This window comes from Empidonax traillii, unplaced genomic scaffold, assembly GCF_003031625.1.
Source record: "Empidonax traillii isolate 1590-97213 ecotype Southwest subspecies unplaced genomic scaffold, ASM303162v1 scaffold24:size2376012, whole genome shotgun sequence".
NCBI lineage: Eukaryota > Metazoa > Chordata > Aves > Passeriformes > Tyrannidae > Empidonax > Empidonax traillii.
The window spans coordinates 1,310,475-1,330,452 of record NW_020955217.1 but is presented as its reverse complement, the minus strand read 5'-3'; the positions used below and the strand labels follow the sequence as shown (position 1 = coordinate 1,330,452).

General features: G+C 37.6%; 1 protein-coding gene across 5 annotated transcripts in view; it reads left to right on the top strand.

Annotated features, from left to right (window-relative positions):
* Positions 1–19,978, top strand: part of ZDHHC14 (zinc finger DHHC-type containing 14) — a 97,620-nt gene that overhangs the window by 37,099 nt on the left and 40,543 nt on the right. For 3 of the 5 annotated variants that reach the window (XM_027904920.1, XM_027904905.1, XM_027904887.1), the window contains exon 2: positions 18,168–18,340. In XM_027904920.1, the coding sequence (XP_027760721.1) occupies positions 18,168–18,340 (173 nt within the window). The remainder of the gene's footprint in view (positions 1–18,167; positions 18,341–19,978) is intronic. The other 2 variants (XM_027904912.1, XM_027904898.1) reach the window with 1 other exon arrangement.

The window sequence follows — 19,978 nt, the reverse complement described above, 5'->3', positions numbered from 1 at the left end:
AACTAGGAAGAAAAAGAGTTGTTTTCAGTTTTATTTATAAAATAAATAAAAAGCATCCTGATTATGAGGATGTCTTCTGAAAGTTTGACTTCATCACGAACACAAGACGCTCTGTACACAAGACTCTTCAGTACTGACAGTGGGACTTGATCTGCTTGCAGGAAAGGGCCATGAATTAAGGAAAGCTATTAGTTTTGATGGAAGGCGTTTTGGTGCTTCCCAGCTCAGATGGTCAGTAATCTTCACTGCTTACTCCATTTGTAGTCCTGCTCCAGTGTTAATCCTTTTCCAATTTAGAGGTGTTTGTGTCATCTTAAAGATGACACTGAGCATTTGGCATTTGGATTAAGCTCGTGTGATTCATTCTGTTTGCTGGAGTTGATTTAATCAACTCATACAGGCGTTGGGAACAAATACAGATTTGTCCAGTTTCTTAAGTAAAGATTTCTAATAGTAAGTGCCAGAGAGACTGACTTGGAGATGTGCTTTTCTTGCAAATAGAAGGTGCAAAATGCCTGATGTTTGTATTCAGGATTTGAAGAAAGAAAGTGAAAAATAAAGGAAGTTTGACAATTTAGGAATTTTTTTACCCATAGAATCATAGGATTACTTTATAATTTACTTAAGCCTAAAAATGATATAGTTATTGAAGTATTAGCAATAATGATATTATGTAATATGGAGAATATCTATTAACTCTTACAATTTAACTGTTGTTCTTTCCCAATAAAATTTCAGTTCTACTAAGTAAACTCATCTTACAGAAAATATTTTTGTTTGACACAAGAAGAAATTGCAGACTAAATAAATTTTATGTTAAGTAGCAACCGCATTCATATAACACCAACACTTTTTTCATTACCTGACTGTCAGAGGAGTGCTATGTAACAAAATCAGCAACAAAAAGAAGAAGGAAAGTGAAACTTTCCTTATTGTTACAATGGTAATGGTAGAATTTGCTTTATACACATCTCTGCAGATGACCCGACCTATTTTAACTTTAATAATTATGTTTTGAAGAGGCTGAGTGAAATTGGGATTTCTGTTTGAAAAAGTTTGTCTGCAAAATTCTGAAGAGTTCAAGAGTAAAATACTCGAAGGGCTAGGGATTTTTATGTACTTTGGATTCTTTCTTTAATCAGTCATCTCAATTATAATGGGCTGCAAGCATTGCTTAATAACGCCTGTTCATATTATCTATGAGCGTCTGTTGCTTTCCTTTAAAGTTCAGTGCCACTACATGGTACTTACTGTGCTGGAGTCAGTCGTGTTGTGTGTCTCAAATTAAATAGAGTTATCTGACTTTTCCCTATTCAAAGTTTTTCTTTATTGTAGCTGTGTTTAACTGAAGATGATTTCAGATCTTTGAAAGCTGCTGATCAACTATTTATTAACAATCTACAATAAGAGACAGACAAATCTAAACGATTAGACCCAGATATTTTAAAAACAATCAACCAACCATCTCACTTCTCACTCTAGCATGTTTTTTGCTCTTCATTTTCTCCTCGGGAGGGCATCGGTCTGGTCTGTTTCCTCACTCCCTGGAACATTTGTGTCAGCACAGTGGAAATGACTAGGCTAGCTGAGAGGAAGAAGAACTTTATTTGGCACCATCCACAAAAGTTGCTGTCAGCATGGTTGTGATGGAGGAAACTACTTTGGTATGTATGGACTATTGTGACTCCTCATAGCAGCAAATAGGTAATATCTGATTGCTTCAAGGCTCAGATACTGAAATTCAGAAAGTCTGGGACTTTTTTTTGAATCAACTTTCTTGGAACATACATGTTTCTCAGTATCATTCACTACAAAAAGGAGAATCCAGGTATCTCAATAATTCTCAAGAAACTTCTTTACCCCAGGACTTTGAAGGACTTTCCTCAGAGTTACTGTCTGCAAAAGTTGACAGAAATGTGCTGACTATATTTGGAAAGAAATTATTGGTAACATATCTGTCAACATCAGGTTCCTATTAAATATTTTTGAACACCAGTTCTTTTCTGAAGCTGAATGGTATTATTATATAAAATAAGATTACTCTGTATAAAGGACAAACACTTTATCTGGTTGGGAGGAACTGAAATACTTCTGGTTTGATATATTTCTTAAATTTTTGTAACCATAGTATTTTTTTAATGAAACAACTAATAATCAGCGTAGCAACATAGGGAGTTACTATTTTAAGTCTTCTTCCTTTCTTTCCCATCTACTGTATTGTTTAAGCCAAGCAGTGTATCCTGTTAGTAATTATTTGTATTTCAGTATTACCTGGAGTTTCCAGATGATTTGCTTGCTGCTTAGACAGTGTTTTTTTTCTACAGTAGAGTCCAATATCATCATCAGTGTTCATTGGCAGCAAAAAGTCCCCCAATAAAAATAAATAGCTGGGGGGAACTTTTATAGTCATATGGAATTTGACAAACAATTCTGTCTTAAATGTGTCCTGGATAGGTGCACACTCCAAAAAAGCAGAGAAATAATAGAGAGGTGAATTGCCTTTGCTCAAGGTCATGCAGCAGATTGCTGGGTGATACAGGAAGGCAACTTTACTGATTCCTAGTCTCTGGTCCTATCCGCTGAACTGTATCTGACCTCTGTTGTAATGGACCTTTCTTAGGTTGAGCCATCTCCTTTTTGAAAGAAAATAAAATATTATTTCATCAACAAAAAATGAAGTGCAGTGCACATGTTTGCCATCCTTCAAAAGAGACAAAAGATGCAAAGATGAATTTTGTATTTAGCAACAGTTGAAGGATACACTATTGTTTGTGCAATACTCTTTTGGTCTCCAGAGATTCTTTCCTAAGCATATAAAGGCTGAGGAAGTGAAGGCATTGGCATGGTGTCGAAGCAGCTGCAGAGGGTTGGCTAAGCTACAAGCATGTGAGTGCAGAGTAGGTCAGAAAATAAGGAATGTTGCTTTGTTTTTTTGAAAGAATATATAGCTTTAGCTAATTTTAGAATGATTATTTTAATGTCATACACAAAACAGGGATGACTGCACTGTAGGGTTGCAGTATAGCGCATAAACAATTGGGGGTTTTATGCCATATATTTCCAAAATATTTTCAGTATTTTTTTTTTGTAATCTAGACACTTTCTTATACCAGTTTGACTCTAATAGGCCAACTCTGGCCAGTAATGCTGCCAAGGCCTGAAGTTTACACTTCACTTACTCCTGTTGACTTCCTTGCTGTAGCGATTTCTGGTTTTTTTACTTAAGTCTTTTATGAAGGAGAAATATGCCTTAAAATTATAAATTTTTAAATTGTGATTAGAGGTTTAAGGTTTAATTTACTTCTTCAGTACCATATGAGAAGCACCTTGCAAGGTTTTTGACAAGAACAGCGTGCCAGCTTTTTGAGGAGAACCGTAAGGAAAAAACAAAGCTGTTGCTTTGGGCATCAAGTAGTCAGTGAAGAAATAGTAAAAATAAAATAATAAAGGCTTTGCTGCTGTTCAACTTTCCCTCTTAAAAACATCCTTTTTTTTTTGCTTTTGATTCATCAGTTATTAAAACTGTACCATTTTTTGCTCTATTGTAGTTTTTAATATAACTCGTGCTTTTCTGGGAAATTTTCTCTTTATACACTGATGCTCTTGACTGTGACAATGGTAACTGGGATTCAAGGAAACTCTGGCTTAAAAGCTAAGAATAAGAATGCAGATCATTTAATTTATAGATCTCCGTTGTGTTAAGGTGCTCCTTTTGCTAATTTTAGTATCTAGATAGATATTGCAAGGGAAACTGCATTGTGGACTACTTCCTACAGGTGTTTTATTTTTTTTGTCATTTGTATACATGTTTCCAGAAACAGAGAGAAGGGTTTAATAGAGTAAGAATTAATTAAATGCTCCCAAAGATTGGATTTATATTGGCACTAGGTTCCATTCCAGTCGGTGCTTATCATGTTCCTAAATGCTGGGGTTTTTTCTGGGACCTTATATTAGTGTAGGACAGGCTTGCAGGACAAGTGTTTACATTTTTTTAGGTTACAGATCAAAACGCAGCTGAAGATGCTATGAATAATTATTACTGCTGTTGAGAAACAGCAGTGATATTTTTCACTGTTGAGAAACAGCAGTGGGTTCATGTTCGAAGAGGGAGATTTGTGGTGTCCTGAGAATGCTCAAAGTGAGTTGATCATACCCTCTGCATAGTGCATGAGCCTGAAACAGAAGCCTGGCAGTCGTTCCTGGTTGGCAGATGTGGGCTGTTCCATTTTAATGACTTTCCACTGTTCTAACAGTCTGAAAAATTGCAGAGAGCTCTTAGTATTTCTCAGTGTCTGTGTGGAATTGGACACCAATAACAGGGCTCATATCCACTCATGGCTATGAATTTTAATTCAAGAATAGTTGCATTAAAAATCTATTGGGGGAATGGATGCAGCTATACTAGCAACTTGATATTTGCCATGCTGCTTGCTATTTTAAGGCTGGTAGCTTTTCTGAATGGAATAACTGCACTCCCAGCTCTTGCATGTTTACTTCTATTCCCTCCAGCCCTAGTCTTTTCTGCATGTTTTAAACAAGGTTGTTAGTATGTATTTGGGACACAGAATATGAATGTTGTATTGCAATCCAGGACAAAAATGTAATGTTTGGCATTTTAATTAACATAAATTTAAAATAGGAGTTTCTCTCTAGATTGGAGTGTGGATTAGGATAATGTCTGGTTTTCATGTCGTGTAGTCTTCAGTCCTTTTTTCATCCTTTCAGCAAAATTTCATTAGAATCTTCTGTATTCTAGTAAGCTTTGACTTCATAAACAACAGAACAGAAATGTGTCTGACAAAGCATCAAATATGAGAAAAGAATGGAAGTGGTCTAACAGTGAGAATGATTTGTTTTATTGCTTTAACAGGGGCTTTAAAAAATAAGCAAGCATGAATGGAATACTCAGTTCATTGAGAAGTTTAGTTGCCTGACAGTGCTTCTGGACTTCAATTTGTGCACTTATTCACAGTGATATGAGGAATTATTTGGTGCGTTCATCATAGCACTGAACCTTTGAGGGTTTGATCTTCTTCAGGCTAATAAGGCACGAGGTAATATGTTATTGCTCAATAGATATGAAAAATGAAGTTTTGTTTTGGCATGTAAGAGAGCAAAATAATTGCTTTTGGAGGAAGGAGTGCACATTATGTTATTTAAGCTTATAATGTAAAGTTCAATGGACCTGATATTAGATTTACAGCTGTATTTTTGATTTAAGACTGCTTGCATGACTGTCCATTCTTCTTCTGGTTTTTTTTTTCTCTTCAGAGAAAACAGTATTGGAATAAAGAATTCTATACTTCAGTTGTAAAATAGAGTACTTTCCTATGCTTTGAGAGGAAAAGATTTTTTTGTATACCTGTGAAGAAACAGAATCATGTGCTCCTGCTCTGTCCTTTATTTGTAAATAGAAATTGCTTACTCTGCTGCAATGCGTGTTACACTTTGCTTTGTCATTGATTCATTGTGAGCATTAGTGTAATGTTAATAGCTAGGAGCAAGATGCACCAAGACCTGTCTTTTCTGAACACATGCAGACAGAAAATGCTATAAATCCCCATTACATTGCACCTTTCTATAGAAAAACTGTTCAGACATGAAAGCGTGAACTTGACAACTCCTGAACTTTGTTGTCATGTAAGGCACACAGGAAGGAGGAGCAATACGTTGGGCATTTACCCTTTCATTTAGTGCAGCTGTTTGAAATCGCATAATCAGCACTCTTCTTAGTTTCATGTAGCTTATCTGTTTGAATGTAGCATGTTCTGCGAACCTGAAAGGTAAGCTTTTCCATGGAGAATAGACATAATCAGAGAATAGGTTGGAAGAAGGCTGATGAGCATTACCAAACTATGCATTTTCTTCCTGGTTATGGTCTGTGTATGAAGCCAGTCATTGATCCAGGGTAGCAGCTGCTCTTTAAGTTGTTGCCAGTATCATCAGATAAATGGAAACACTGGTGGGGTGTAGTGAAAGCTGCAGCTCCCCTGGTAGTGTAGCATTTGGAGCTGTTGGAAGGGCCCGAGCAGCCTCTGTTCTGTGATGCCCAGAGTCCAGCCAGGAGAGAGCCTGATGAACTTGGGAGAGACTGGCCAAAGACAGCAGAAAACCTGGTTAAAAACGGAAAACACCAGGTTGAGCTCATGATACCGGTACTTGAAGGACTCAGTGAAATAGGTTGCACATCACTGATTTACATTTAGAGGTGGTTCACTACAAGAGATATTGCCTGTAACATGATGCTTTCTACAGCCAACTGCTTCTTTTTTTTTTTTTTTTTTTTTTTTTTTTTTTTTTAATAGGATAGTGGTCTTTCATTGGTTGCTGCAATCTTTGTTTTATTTTAGCTTCTGTGCAATTGTTTTAGGTATTCAGAAGATTTCCATTTTTATTTAACTTCGTGCCCTGCTGGTTTCCTGTTTGTGTAAAACGCCAGGAGTTGGTGCGGTATATTTACATGGTTGAGAGTGTCTGGAGGAATTGTTTTTATATCAGCATTTGAAACTGGAAGGTGGACAGCAGAACATGTTTAACAGTGGAAAGATGGAGAATAAATCTTGTGTTGCAATTCCTGGGAGTATATTCTGGGAACAATGAGGTAACTGAGCTTTGCTCTGATTTTTATGGCTGACTTGTCTTAGAGAGAGAGTTCACATCATTCCACTTGCAAAATTGTCTACTGGATGTCTGTATAAATACTGGCAAATAAAGTATTCTTTCAGGGGACTGGGGATCACATCATAGATAGGTACTAACAAGCTGCATAATTGAAATGTTAGGGAAAAAATTGAAGTTTACAGGGGCAGTGGATGTAATAAAGACCTTTTTTTTTCTTCACCTTCTTGTGATAGTTTTTAGGAGTTTTGGCAGTCTGACAAAAATAGACAAATGTTAAATTGAAGAGGTAAATTATGCTTTCAAAGAAGGATAGCAGTAACACCCTGTGGTTATTTTCCTTCCCTACCTGAAATTCTGGTTCAATTTACATAAAAATTGGGAGTTGTGGTAATTACTGGACAAAATTGCAGTATCAACTTAATTGGGAAAAGGCTTGAAAATTTTAATGACATAGTAGAGGGATAAATGTGCATATGAAAAAAAATTAAAACTGTGTGGGAATTCTAAATAAAATGTTTTTAAGGAACAATGGAAAAACTAGGCATTTCTTTGTTTATCTTACATTGAGGTCATGTTTATGCATTAGCACTCAAAATATTTAGTTACTGTACAGCAGCTAACAGTAAAGTAACTGTGGTTTTTAAGTGACTGACATTTGTATGAAGAACATAATTCTTTTAAATGTGGACATTTTTTTGCTCTTGAGCTTGCTACAGAACCTTCTATGATACCCTCAACTTAACAATTAATGGATGATTTTAATCTTTAGTTTTTAGTTTTTGAAGTAAGATTTCTGTGATAGTTTTCATTGTGTTTTTCTGCAGTGTATTTTTCTTGATGTAGTTGGTTGAAGAGAAAATATGCTGGAATATGCTTTTCTTATTTAAACAGGTGATGTAAATCACAGAATTGATATGTGGTGGAAATAAATTTTGGTGAATTATACAAGTGTTCAGGAAGAGAATAATGGAATTAATAATTTCAGTCAGTGTTTTTTCTTAAGGGGAAAATGCCTGTGCATGATGTGTTTGTGGAAATACAGAGGAAAGCATAATATATTAAAGCCACTGATTTTCAATTTGAACATGCTTATCTAGGTTTGATTAGTATTTAATATAAAAGTGTATAAAGAGCGTTTTAATTGTCTTCCCAAAAAAGGAAAAATTCAGACAAAAGTATTTCAATACTCAAACAGTGCAATCTTTTCTGCACACATCCCTATCCCTAAAGACAATGAAATAAATAATTAAATAATTAAATAAATGCTGTGACAGTGCTAAACTCTGGTGATTCAGAAACAATCTTTCAGTGTAGAGTATTTCTTAAACTTCCATGCCTGGACTTGTGTGACTCTACACCCAAATCTCATTTCTAATGCAAAACCGTAAAAGGCTATTCCTAGCAAATTGCATTGCTAACCCAAATATTTGCAGTGGTGATGCTTTCTCTGTAGATGAAACACTGTGTGTTTTATGTTTTCCATGAAATAAATGATTTGCCTCAAGCTGGTCTTGCAAGCTGATATATTTAAACTGACCCATTTTTAGATATGGAGACCTGGCACTGCTTGGAACCATGAGTGCCAGTTAGTTGTTGGGGGTTTTTGATCTGAAGTGGCCTGCAATATGCCAGTCTGCCTGTCCAGTGAATGCGTGGTCTGGGATAAGAGAACTTGCGTGGTTACTGTGAAGAGGCAGTAGGAGAAAGCAAAGGATGCCATTTCAGGTAAAACTCTGCCAGCGCTTGTGGACACCCACGGCTGTGAAGTTACTACTGACAGGCCTTTTGGGCCTTTGAGAAGGATGATCAAGTTGCTAAATTGCTCAGCTCTGCTTTTGGGGAAGAGGAGGTAAAACTCTCTTAGTTTTATCCTCCTTCTTGCTTTATGTTCCCAGCGGCTTTATTTATAACAATGTGATGTACACTTTTGGTATGTAGTGTGGGCAGGATCATCAGTTCTCCACATTTTTATAAGTAAAGGAGCCTTAGGAAGTGCTGTATCTGTATCTGTTTTTCCATGGACGTGTAAAGGCTTCTATTATAGTGTATTCCACTGAGAAGTTAAGATTTTGTTTTTTTCCCTGTATTTTACATGAAATTTCATTTGTGTGTTTTATACCAAAGACTGAAAGCCGGATAGCCCCTCTGTAATCCAGGAGGAAACAGTCACCTGCTGAGCCAGTTGGATCCTCACAAGTCTATGGGACTTGATGGGATCCATCCTAGGGTGATGAGGAAGCTGGCAGAAGAGCTCGCCAAGCCGCTCTCCATCATTTACCAACAGTCCTGGCTCTCTGGGGAGGTCCCTGATGATTGGAAGGTGGTGAATGTCACACTGATCCATAGAAAGGGCTGCAAGGAGGACCCGAGAAACTACAGGCCTGTCAACCTGACCTGGCAAGGTTATGGAGCAGATTATCCTGAGTGCAATCACACAACACCTACAAGATGGAAAAGGGATCAGACCCAGCCAGCACGGGTTTAGGAAGGGCAGGTCCTGTTTGACCAACCTGATCTCCTTTTATGATCCCAATCTGATCCCCTGGTGGATGAAGGGAAAGCTGTGGATGTGATGCATCTGGGCTTCAGTAAAGGCTTTGACACCACCTCCCACAGCATACCCCTGGAAAAGCTGGCAGCCCACGGCTTGGACAGGGGCACTCTGTGCTGGGTTAAGAACTGGATGGAGAGCCAGGCCCAGAGAGTGCTGGTGAACGGGGCTGCATCCAGCTGGCAGCCGGTCACCAGTGGTGTTCCCCAGGGATTGGTGCTGGGCCCAGTCCTGTTTAATTTCTTTATTGATGATATAGATGAGGGGATTGAGTGTACCATTAGCAAATTAGCAGATGACACCAAGTTGGGGAGGCGTGTTGATCTACTGGAAGGCAGAAGGGCTCTGCAGAGGGACCTGGACAGACTGGAGAGTTGGGCTGACTCCAATGGGATGAGGTTCAACAAGGCCAAGTGCCGGGTCCTGCACTTTGGCCACAATAACCCCCTGCAGCGCTACAGGCTGGGCACAGAGTGGCTGGAGAGCAGCCAGGCAGAAAGGGACCTGGGGGTGCTGATTGACAGGAGGCTGAACATGAGCCAGCAGTGTGCCCAGGTGGCCAAGAAGGCCAATGGCATCCTGGCCTTAATCAGGAACAGTGTGGCCAGCAGGAGCAGGGAAGTGATCCTTCTCCTGTACTCAGCACTGGTGAGGCCACCCCTGGAGTGCTGTGTCAAGTTCTGGGCCCCTCAGTTCAGGAAGGAGATGGAGGTGCCAGAGCAGGTCCAGAGAAGAGCAGTGAGGCTGGTGAAGGGACTCATGTGCAAGTCCTCTGAGGAGAGGCTGAGGGAGTTGGGATTGTTTAGTCTGGAGAAGGCTCAGGTGAGACCTCATCACTCTCTACAACTCCCTGAGAGGAGGTTGGAGCCAGATGGGCATTGGACTCTTCTCTCAGGCAACCAACAGTAGGACAAGAAGGCATGGTCTAAAACTCTGCCAGGGAAGTTTAGGTTGGGTATTATGAAGAGATTTTTTACGGAGAGAGTAATGAGGTGTTGGAATGGGCTGCCCAGGGAGGTGGTAGATTCACTGTTCCTGGAGATTTTTAAGATGGGACTGGATGTGGCAGTGGGCGGTGTTGGATCAACAGTTGGACTTGATGACCTCAGAGGTCTTTTCCAACTCAGTTGATTCTATGATTCTATGACTTGCAATATGGGAATTTGCAGAGGGGAAAAATATTTAAAAAAAAAAGTCTAGAGTTAAGTGAGCAGCTGTGTTTAGCTACCTACCAGGTTAAACCATGACAATAAGACAGTGGATCTGTTATTCCTAAGCTCATATGACTATGTGTGGGACTTCATTTTAAGGCTAATAGCAACTGAATGAATCTAGAAACAACAGTTGAACTTCATCCTGCCTTCTGTGTGTTCCTACCTGTTCACTGACACTCATCAACTGTACAGTGAGTGAAGTTGTCCAGGAAACTGATCAAACAGAAAATGAATGGTTTTGGGTATTTTGGTTTTGTTTTGTTTTCCAGAAAAGAGAAGAGGTTGAAAACAATTCCTCTGTTTTAACTCAGTGTGTTAGCCAGCTTATTTGTGCTATATCGGGGAAGAGACAGTAGAGTGTGACCAGTGTAGGAATTGCATTTACAGACCTTTGCCTTTTAGCAAGAGCTAGGGTTTGCATCTAGCCTTTAGATCTTATAAATAGTGTAGGGTGAAAACAAAATATGGCTCATTGAAAGCTTGAAGCTGGCAGCAGCTTACTTTGGTGTGCTTCAGTTTCCAGAGAATCCTGTGAAAAATCATCTAGAAGCTCACACTCCTTGAGGGACTTGCTCGTGACGTAAGGCTTTTCCGCTTTTTTTGTCCTATTTTCATTTCTGTTCATTAGTACTTGGGATTAACCTGATGGTCTAGTTATAAAATCACCTAACAGGAAATAATAAGAAATAATAAGGAAGTAATATGAAGCACAACAGGAAAGAAAGTGTTTGAGCTGTTTAAAAAAAATGGTGAGTTTATGTATTTAGTGGAATTCATTAATTGGTAGTTGTATACTATGAAAACCAGACCTTGCACTGTATGCAAAACTGGAAAATTCAAGTACGAATATCTTTTTGACTTTTCAAGTAGGTATTCAGAGAACAGAAACAGCAATAAAACAAGACTTTGATTTGCTGCATGGTTGGAAGCCATGTCTTTTCTGAGTTTCTTTTGAGGATATGGCATACTTGCATTGACCTTTAATAAAGAAACCAATTATTTGATAAGATTCAGGCACTCAAGGTAGAGTTTGGTAGGCATTCCTCATTTTCTCACTACCTTGCTTGGAAATTTCTGGCACCCAGATGGTGTAATCAAATTTTTAGAAATTGTGTTTTTTAAAACAAAGACATTCCTTCTTTGTATAACAAAGCAGAATTTAATTGCCCTTGTAGGAGCTTCTGTAACCACATCTGTTTTGCAGACAGGTTCATTTTGCATTATGCATTCCATTTATCCCAGCTTTGAAGTTTGACAGCGAATCATTAGAGTTAATTCATGTAGCAATAAAAACTGGGAGGTCACACAAGGCTGTTACTTTGATTGTTGTAAATCTGCTTCATTAAACCCTTAAGACCTTTACTCATAGAAGAGAGTTTGTGGTTAACTTCTACAATGTCATAATCAACGCTGCTTTTTTAGCTTCATCTAAATTCCTACATCTAAATCCAACCAGTGAAAATCTGATCTCAATGGTAATGCACTGCAATTTGATCGTGTCAGTGCTGCAAGGTGTTCCACTGAACACTTGCAAGTTTGAGCAGAGGACAAAGAAGTTCCTGCAGTATTTCATTCTTGAAATTGCTCATATGTTTGGACAGTAGCTTGAAAGACCAAACTGCAGAGGGTTTCCACATGAAACTTTGAAGACCAGTTGTTGAGCTTTTACTGCTTAGGGTAATATTAATCTAATTTTATTTTGTACTAGGTTCCTGAAGTACTTAATTCATTAAGAATCATGCTGTTCAGTAATCTGTGTGGTTTCATTGTAATAATCTTTTTTTGTAAATAATCATTTCTAAGTGCTGGTGGAGGCGAGGACCACTTAAGTACACACTATAATTACTCTTAGTCTATATGTATTTCCACTTAAAAATTATTTTTAATTAATTATAAGTGGAGTTACCCACAAGCAATATTGCAAATACAGAAAAAAGTAGGATGTATCCAGTACCATAAAATACAGAATAAACGAGTAAAGTATTTAAGTAAGGTTAAATGCCACTTTTCTGTAATAATTCATCAAACATGCCTTTCTGATTTTAGATTGTTAAACTGAGGAGGAAGTAATATTCTGCCTATTGCTTCCCCTCCTTTTGTCATTCTGCCTTTTGTTTGTCAGGTGTTGTTTTCCATAGTCTTCACATGTTTGCAGCATTCTAAATTTCCTGGATTTGAAACGATGCAAGTTATTAGAAGACTGATTTTTGTGTTGTATTGTATCAAATTAGTTTTGAAACTGGTTGAGTACTCTGAAATGAGGAAGTGTATGATTCAGAAAAAATGTACAAACCACAAAAATAATAATTAAATCTACTTTTACAGGTAAATTTCAAATCCTATTGAAATTAGTCTATGCATGCCTTAATATCTTTAAAAATTCAGTAAGAATTTTAAAGGCTGTTCAAAAGAATCAGGGAGATGTGGGAAACTAACGCAGAACTTCCTCAGCTAATCTTGTTAGGAATTTCATGTAACATTATTTGGACTAATCTATACTGAAATTACATCACATTTTTTGTGTGCCAGCAGCATGCTTGTGAAAAAAACAAGTACAAAGAAGCAACCCTTCAAACCCTACAAGAGAGTGAAATTATTTCGCTCTCATCATTCTCTTTGTCCTGTTTATATATTCTTTGTCAGGCAGCAGCCTCCAAGGTTCTTGCTGTGCCCTGTGTTTTGCCCATCTTTCCATCTTGTGCTGTCTGTGTTGTTCTTCATCCACGTCTTTGGCTGCTTTCTTTAAACTGGCAACTTGTCATTAGAAAAGTAAATTATAAGCTATTTTTATTCTTCTAGCCCAGAGTCTTGATTTGTGTTTTATCTGTCTATGTGGGTATTCTGTTGCTGTCTCTAAATTGAAAGAGGTCAAGGTTAGAACATGGTTTCACAAGAAGCAGTGGTCTGAATGAAAACCTTACTTGACAGCTGCTGAAATGGAGGTCTCCTCCCTCTGTCCCAGGTTCTCTCACTATAATTTGATGTGTGCTTCTTTCTCTCTTGCTTTGTGCCAGTCTCAGTGCTCCTTTCCAAGTGCATGTTTGGTTTGTTAAGGAGACAAAAGTCAATAAAATGGTGCCATTTTCATACGTTTTAGTAAACTAAGTGCTCACAAAAGAACCTGACGAAAATTTGTGTTGGCATAAGGGCAGAAGTTTGGGACCAAGAGGCTTGGAGCAATGATGCAGTGGAGTTGAAAGGAAGGGTAAACTGAGAGGAGCCATAAATGAGAGTGGAAGGAGAAATGACAAACCCTTTGGGCTAGTTTAAAGAAAGCAGGACGGTCTCATTCAGATGTTAACTTGTAACATGTAGAACTCGACTCGGGGTTTGCAGTGCCAGCCTTCTCGCTTTTGTTGGACATCACCTGCATACCAATAACTACTCGTATATTAAGTAGGCAGTACTCGGAGAAAGGGAAATTAAGTTGATGATGTAGGAAAATGAACAATTATTTTATTTCCCTATGTTACTTGGTTCAACTATATTTATAGTATGCTTTTCCTAGAGTACTTATATTTAATATCTGATATGAAGAGTTTTATGCTAATGAAAAGCTTGGCATAGAGTATCCTCTTAACAGTCTTGCTAGCCAAGCTTGTAGGGTAGGGGTCTTTTTTTTATTAGTGTAATTAAGTGTGATCTCTGCATGACATTTGTACTTTTATTGTTTTCTGTGTGCCAACTGAGCAAATAGTAAATGAAATCTCTAATGTATAAAACCCTGTCTTTTTGTCCTCTGTAGCAAGTGGTTGTATGTGGAACAAATCTCCATTGTCCCTACTGAGTAAATTTTTTATTTACTGAGCCTCACCATCAGTTAATAATTGTCAGAGAACTGTTTGGGAATTCATCTTTCTGGAAGGACCTTAAGGAGACTTTTTTTTCTTTCCTCCCTATTTCTAATGACAGTCCTTGCATGTTGTAGGACTCTCACTGTGTGTGCTCCTCAGTACGGTTACTATGTGTACTTTTCTGCTGGTGTTGGTAGCCACAAGGAGCATGATTACACAGTTAAAAGGGCTGCTAGTAAGAATTGCTTTTGTTCTTCTCCTGTATCCTTTGTTCGCAGGGATGATGCTTGATAATATTGCCAGGGTGTTTTTATTTTTATCTAGCTATGACAGACTAGTCTTCCAGCAGATTTTATTTCCCTCCTACACTCATGCAAACTTTCACACGGTGCTTCAAAAAAGCAGCTGAGAAGCCAAGGAAAAAGCAGGGCTGAAGGTATAAAACTCCTCTATTAATTAATTCAAACCTTCAAGTTGTGTTATAGCTTGCTATGTGCAGAACAAACATTTTTCTCTGAAGAAGCTATTTTTACAGTCACAGTTTCTGGTGGGATCTGTGGTCAAGTAGTATTCCCTAAAAATTTTCTGGGGTGGACCTAATCAGTACTTGCTGTCATTGCAGATACTGATTGAGAACAACTGTTCTACTCTTAAGATGTGAACTGAGGACATCAGCTCGCATCTAGTAGTTACCAAGTGTCAGTTTGAAAAGGTTGGTCACTGCTGGCTCTTCAGTAAGACAGAGATTTTTGTGGACCTCTCTGCTTTTTAAGTTGTGTTCCCAGTGGGCAGGTCTCTGCTCAGGGAGTCCCTCTGCCTGAAAATTCTGAAGTTTGCTGTCAGGAAATACCCACTAATGTTTACTTTAAAAATTCACTGAAAATACCATCAAAAAAAAGATATTTCCTGTAGTATCTGAGGAAAGCTGATGCCTGAAGGGATCCATTCTCATTTAGAGCAAATTAATTAAGGAATTTGAGCAAATATTAGGGATAATCTTTTCCTGTGTACTTGACATTTCTGAAAGTAGTAACACTAAAACAAATTGTTTAATATTGACTTAATGTAGCAGTACAAGTAGATTTGTTATATAAGCATGTAAATATAAATTATATAAATATGCAAGTGTATTTCTACAGATATATCACAATTTTGAGCTAAGATCCACATTTCTAATTTGGAATCATGGTTAGTGGATTTTTAATAACCCAGGAGAATTACCATTTTTTCACCCCCCTTTTAATACAGAGATAAAGAAAGAAAAATCTAACAGTATCTGCTGGTTTCTGTTGGGGGTTTTTGTGCCTTTTTTTTTTTTTTTTTTAATTTAGCTGACAACTATTTGAAAAATTAATTGGACCTTTTTAAAGGATAGACATCACTGAGATCCCTGCAGGCCCATGTAATGTTATATGGTCTGTGGATAAATCAGACTGTATTAAAAGGTCCTACCTAAGCTCACTGCCTGAATCTCTGTAAGGACTGTTTTTCTCAGCTTGAAATAATTTCTGAATTTGTGGAACATTACTTACTTTTCTACATTATTGCTGAATTAATTCCATGTCAAAGTTGGTAAAATACAAGTTGTTAAACCCTGAAAACACCTTTAGGTAAAGCAGATTACCTTATACTTGCTTATGGTGAAGAGTATACACAGCTTTGAGTGTGGAGTTTTTTTCACTGCTGATGGACTTGGTTCAGCAAGGCAGAGACAGATGTTTTCATGTTTTTTTACTATATTGAAGACATCATTTTCAGCAATGCAAGGCTTTCTCAGTATTTCAGCACAGGAATTTGTTCTTTCTACCAATTTTCTATGGAAGTACGGTTAAAAGAAAACGTGTCAGTGTTATGATGGCCCCTCAGTTTCTGTTCTTTGAGCATCAGTGGGAATTTGTGTATGCAGATGCTATTGCTGTTTTTGTGTTAACACCTATCAAAATTGTATTGCACCTATTGTGCTACCCTGAGATTATCTCATGTTACCTTTTGCGCACGTACAGCTCTTATTTGGTCGACAGACTTCATCACAGTTGCAATTTCTTTAGTATGTATAATGAATAATGCAATGGAAGGATAATAGCACTGTGCTATATTTAGTGTTCATTAATGTACGTGTTCCTTCTAATCCTTTTAAAAATATGTTCTTGCAGCCTATTTGTACTCTTGTCTGAGCATATTACAGTAGTTTTGATTTCAGTAATACTTTGCGGCAAGAAATACATTGATCACTAGGACATTTATACACTGTGAAAGCTTCTCTTTGGTTGTTCGTTCTGACTGACTTCTCTAACATGAAAGGAGCAAGGCTTATAGCTACCAAGGCTTATGTCTTGCTGCTGCTTCTTTTAGTTAGCACTGATTTTTATAAATCTAGGTCTTTGAGATTTTCCTCAAAGTGTACATTTGAATTACATCTCCCAGTATTTAAATAGTCTATTTGTTATGGGAAACTATAGTATCTCTTCTCCCTCACCTTTTTTTCTATACCTAGTTTTCTTTTAATATTTCTTAACTTGTTACACTTGTAATATTGCATTCACGTATAGAGAAAAATGATTTCCACTCGTACTGGTGTTATGCACAGTGTAATGTTTGTGGCCTTACTTCATCCATGAAACCCACTGCGTTTGAACCACCGAAGTACGTTTAAAAAGATTGTGCAGACAGATAAACATTTTGTACATGGTAGCTGGTATGAAAAGTGTTTCCGTTCTCTCCCCATCCCGCCGGCAGAAGTGATGGACAGTGAAACTGACATTGTCATCACTTGCTCAGAGTTAACATTCCACTGAGGCTGACTGACTTGCAGTGCAAAAGCTTGTGTGTCTGAATCATCATTTGAGGCAGTCAGCAGAAGCAGGGAAAACGACATTAATTAAACTCGATTGATACCTGGAAGCTTTAGATGAAGCCCTAAGGCCTAGAACTTGTTGATTTTTGGATTACGAGGGTTTTAGGCTTATTTTATGACTTCTCATGAAGACATAAGAAATACATAAGGCCACCTTGGTATTCTGCCCACCCTACTTAATATGAGAGCTATGAAGAGAACCTTCAACCCATGTTTTCTAAGATGTTCCTGCAGTGCTTACTGGGTGATTGAGATTAGCAAGACTGGTATACGGTTTAATGTCTAAGTGCTCATATCCCTTCTTTTTGCATAACTGTAGAGAGATACTTACATTTGTCTATTGTTGAGATTCCATGCTTCCATCCATTTCGATTTAATCCCATGTGAAACTCAGAGGAAAACTTGCTAAAACTGTAATCCAATCTAAAACCCTGCACATATGTTGTAAATCTGGTAACCACAGGCCCATTTTTGTCCTGCTGAAGGGCTGTTGATGTTGCCATAGACATGCGCTCCCCACCCCAATTATTTGGTCCCAGGTGTGTTGCACTGTCATTTGCGCTCTTCTTACTTTGTAAATGAGTAAACAAGTTTAACAAATTAGAAGAAATGGATTAAGGAAGAGAATCAGTAGTTGTGTTATAATTTTGATTTATACCAAGGCTATAAAAGGAATATGTCACAAGTTCTTCAGCACCATCTTGCTGGTGGATATTAAATTCATTTTATAGACTTAATTGCACTTTCCAGTGTGGCTTATTTCATCATGTTATATGCTGCTTCAGGTTATTTCCCCTTCCCTCACTCTACCCAATTTACTTTTATGTAACTGGGCATTAGATGAAGAAATATATAAGCTTATTATCCTGTACTAAAAATGTTTTCTTACGTAAATGAGTACTGCATAATAGTGAGGCCATTATTATACTATTTCAGCCTTTATTGACCAAATCATTGAGAAATTTCAGAAGTGTCATAAACACATAAACAGAAATTTCAGCTTCAGTAAACATTCCAAGGCAAGTAATTTATCAATAGAAGTGAATTCTTCATATGCATTTATAGAGGTAAATAGTTTTTGAGAGCAAGTTGCCCTATGTTTTGTTGATTGTTTAATCGTTTTCTCTTTCTAGTTGTCCATATTTGTCGGAGAAGATTACGCCTGCTATACCTGCAATTGGTGGGATTCTTTTCTTTTTCGTGATGGGGACCCTGCTGCGTACTAGTTTCAGTGATCCTGGTGTCCTCCCCCGCGCAACACCAGATGAAGCAGCAGATCTAGAGAGACAAATAGGTAACACTGAAGGTCTGTTGTCTCTTCGCTTTCCTCCCGAGGGTGCATGTACTGTGTGAAGGCAGTGTGCTGCTCTGATCATGAGAGGAATTACTCCTATCTTGTCACAGTGATTGTTCCAGAATTGTAATGTCTGATAACATTGCAGTGATTCCTGTGAAAAGATCAGTTCTTCACAAAAAAAGTAAACACAATCCTGGCCTTGGAGCACACGTGATAGTTATTACTGGAAATACTTTTCAGCAAGTCTGGTGGAAGTATCTTTGTGGTGCACAAGAGAATACTTTTTAAATTGTTTTTGGCAAAAAGGCTGATATTTCAAAGGTTCTACAATTGTGCATCTTTTAAAGTAGTGTATCCTCAGAGTTTAACTGAATTTAATTGTTATTATTTATATTGGGAAACTGTGTTAATATACAGTAAAAATGTTACTGTTTTTTATTTGTGTAAAACCAGCATAATTAAAGTAGAGAGCTAGGTTTTAATCAGCCTCACTTATCAAGAGAATTGTTAACGAAATTCTAAAAGTGGGATTTCTACAGCCACAAATATGCTGAATAGTTAAAATGTGCTACCCGGATAAGAAACCAACACGAGTTTGCAGAGTTGTTTCTTAAGCAGTGGGTTTGTGTGCTTATTTTTTAGTAGGCTACTAAAGCTTACCAAAGGCTACAATATCTGCTTTGAAATGATGGTCAATGAAAATCCCATTTTCCTGAAGCAGTTTCAGAGGAATGCTCACTCCTATAATTGAAAAGACGGGTAACAGGTTTATGCAAGCACAGGAGAAATACCTGAGGCATCCTTGACATTTAATGCTATAGTACAGTCTTAGACTTTTTACAGTAGAAGTGTTTAAATATTTCCCATCCATCTAAATTTCAGAAGTGGTAGAATCACTTTGGTTAAGCATCTGAAAACCTCAGGAAAAAAGGGTATACCTCTTAGGCCACAAAAATTCACCAAGTTTTTTTTAATGCATATGGAAAAATGTAATGAAGCATTTGTTCAGCACCTTTTCCTAATCAATGTTATGGTCTACTTTTATTAATCTCTTTTAAGAAGTTCTTTACCCAGAATAAGGTACCGGCCTTAGTCCAAAATACAGACGTAAGTTCCGGTTTAAGGAATTGCTTATTTACCCTGAATGCAAAGAAACATTGATCTGTGTCAGGAAATAAATTATTTCAAATAAGCAGCTAACAATATTAATTTTTTTTAGCATCTCTCAGATAGAGTTTCAGCTAAATAAAAAACTAAAAATACAAGTTGGAAACTAGAAAGAAGTCTGTATCAAAAGGTTCATTAGGAGAGTCAAAATGTTTCTATGTGTGACTATTTCAGAACTTCTCTTTACAAATTATAGGTTTTTTAAATGGTATTGCACACTTGCTTCACAGGTTCAGGATGCTGAGCTGATCAAAGCCACTGTCTTTTCTTCAGCAGTAGCAAAGGCAGTAGTCTTCCAAAAAGGGCCAGTGGAGTATTGAAGCAAGGAATTACACTGCCAGCAAATGTGGAGTTCGCAAGCATGAGGGCTTATGGCAAGTCTAATAGAGGAACAAGCTAGGTAGCTATAAGAAATCCTTCTGCCGTAAAACTATGACTCTGAATTCAACAATAGAAATGGAAAGAAAGTTTTTTGTACTG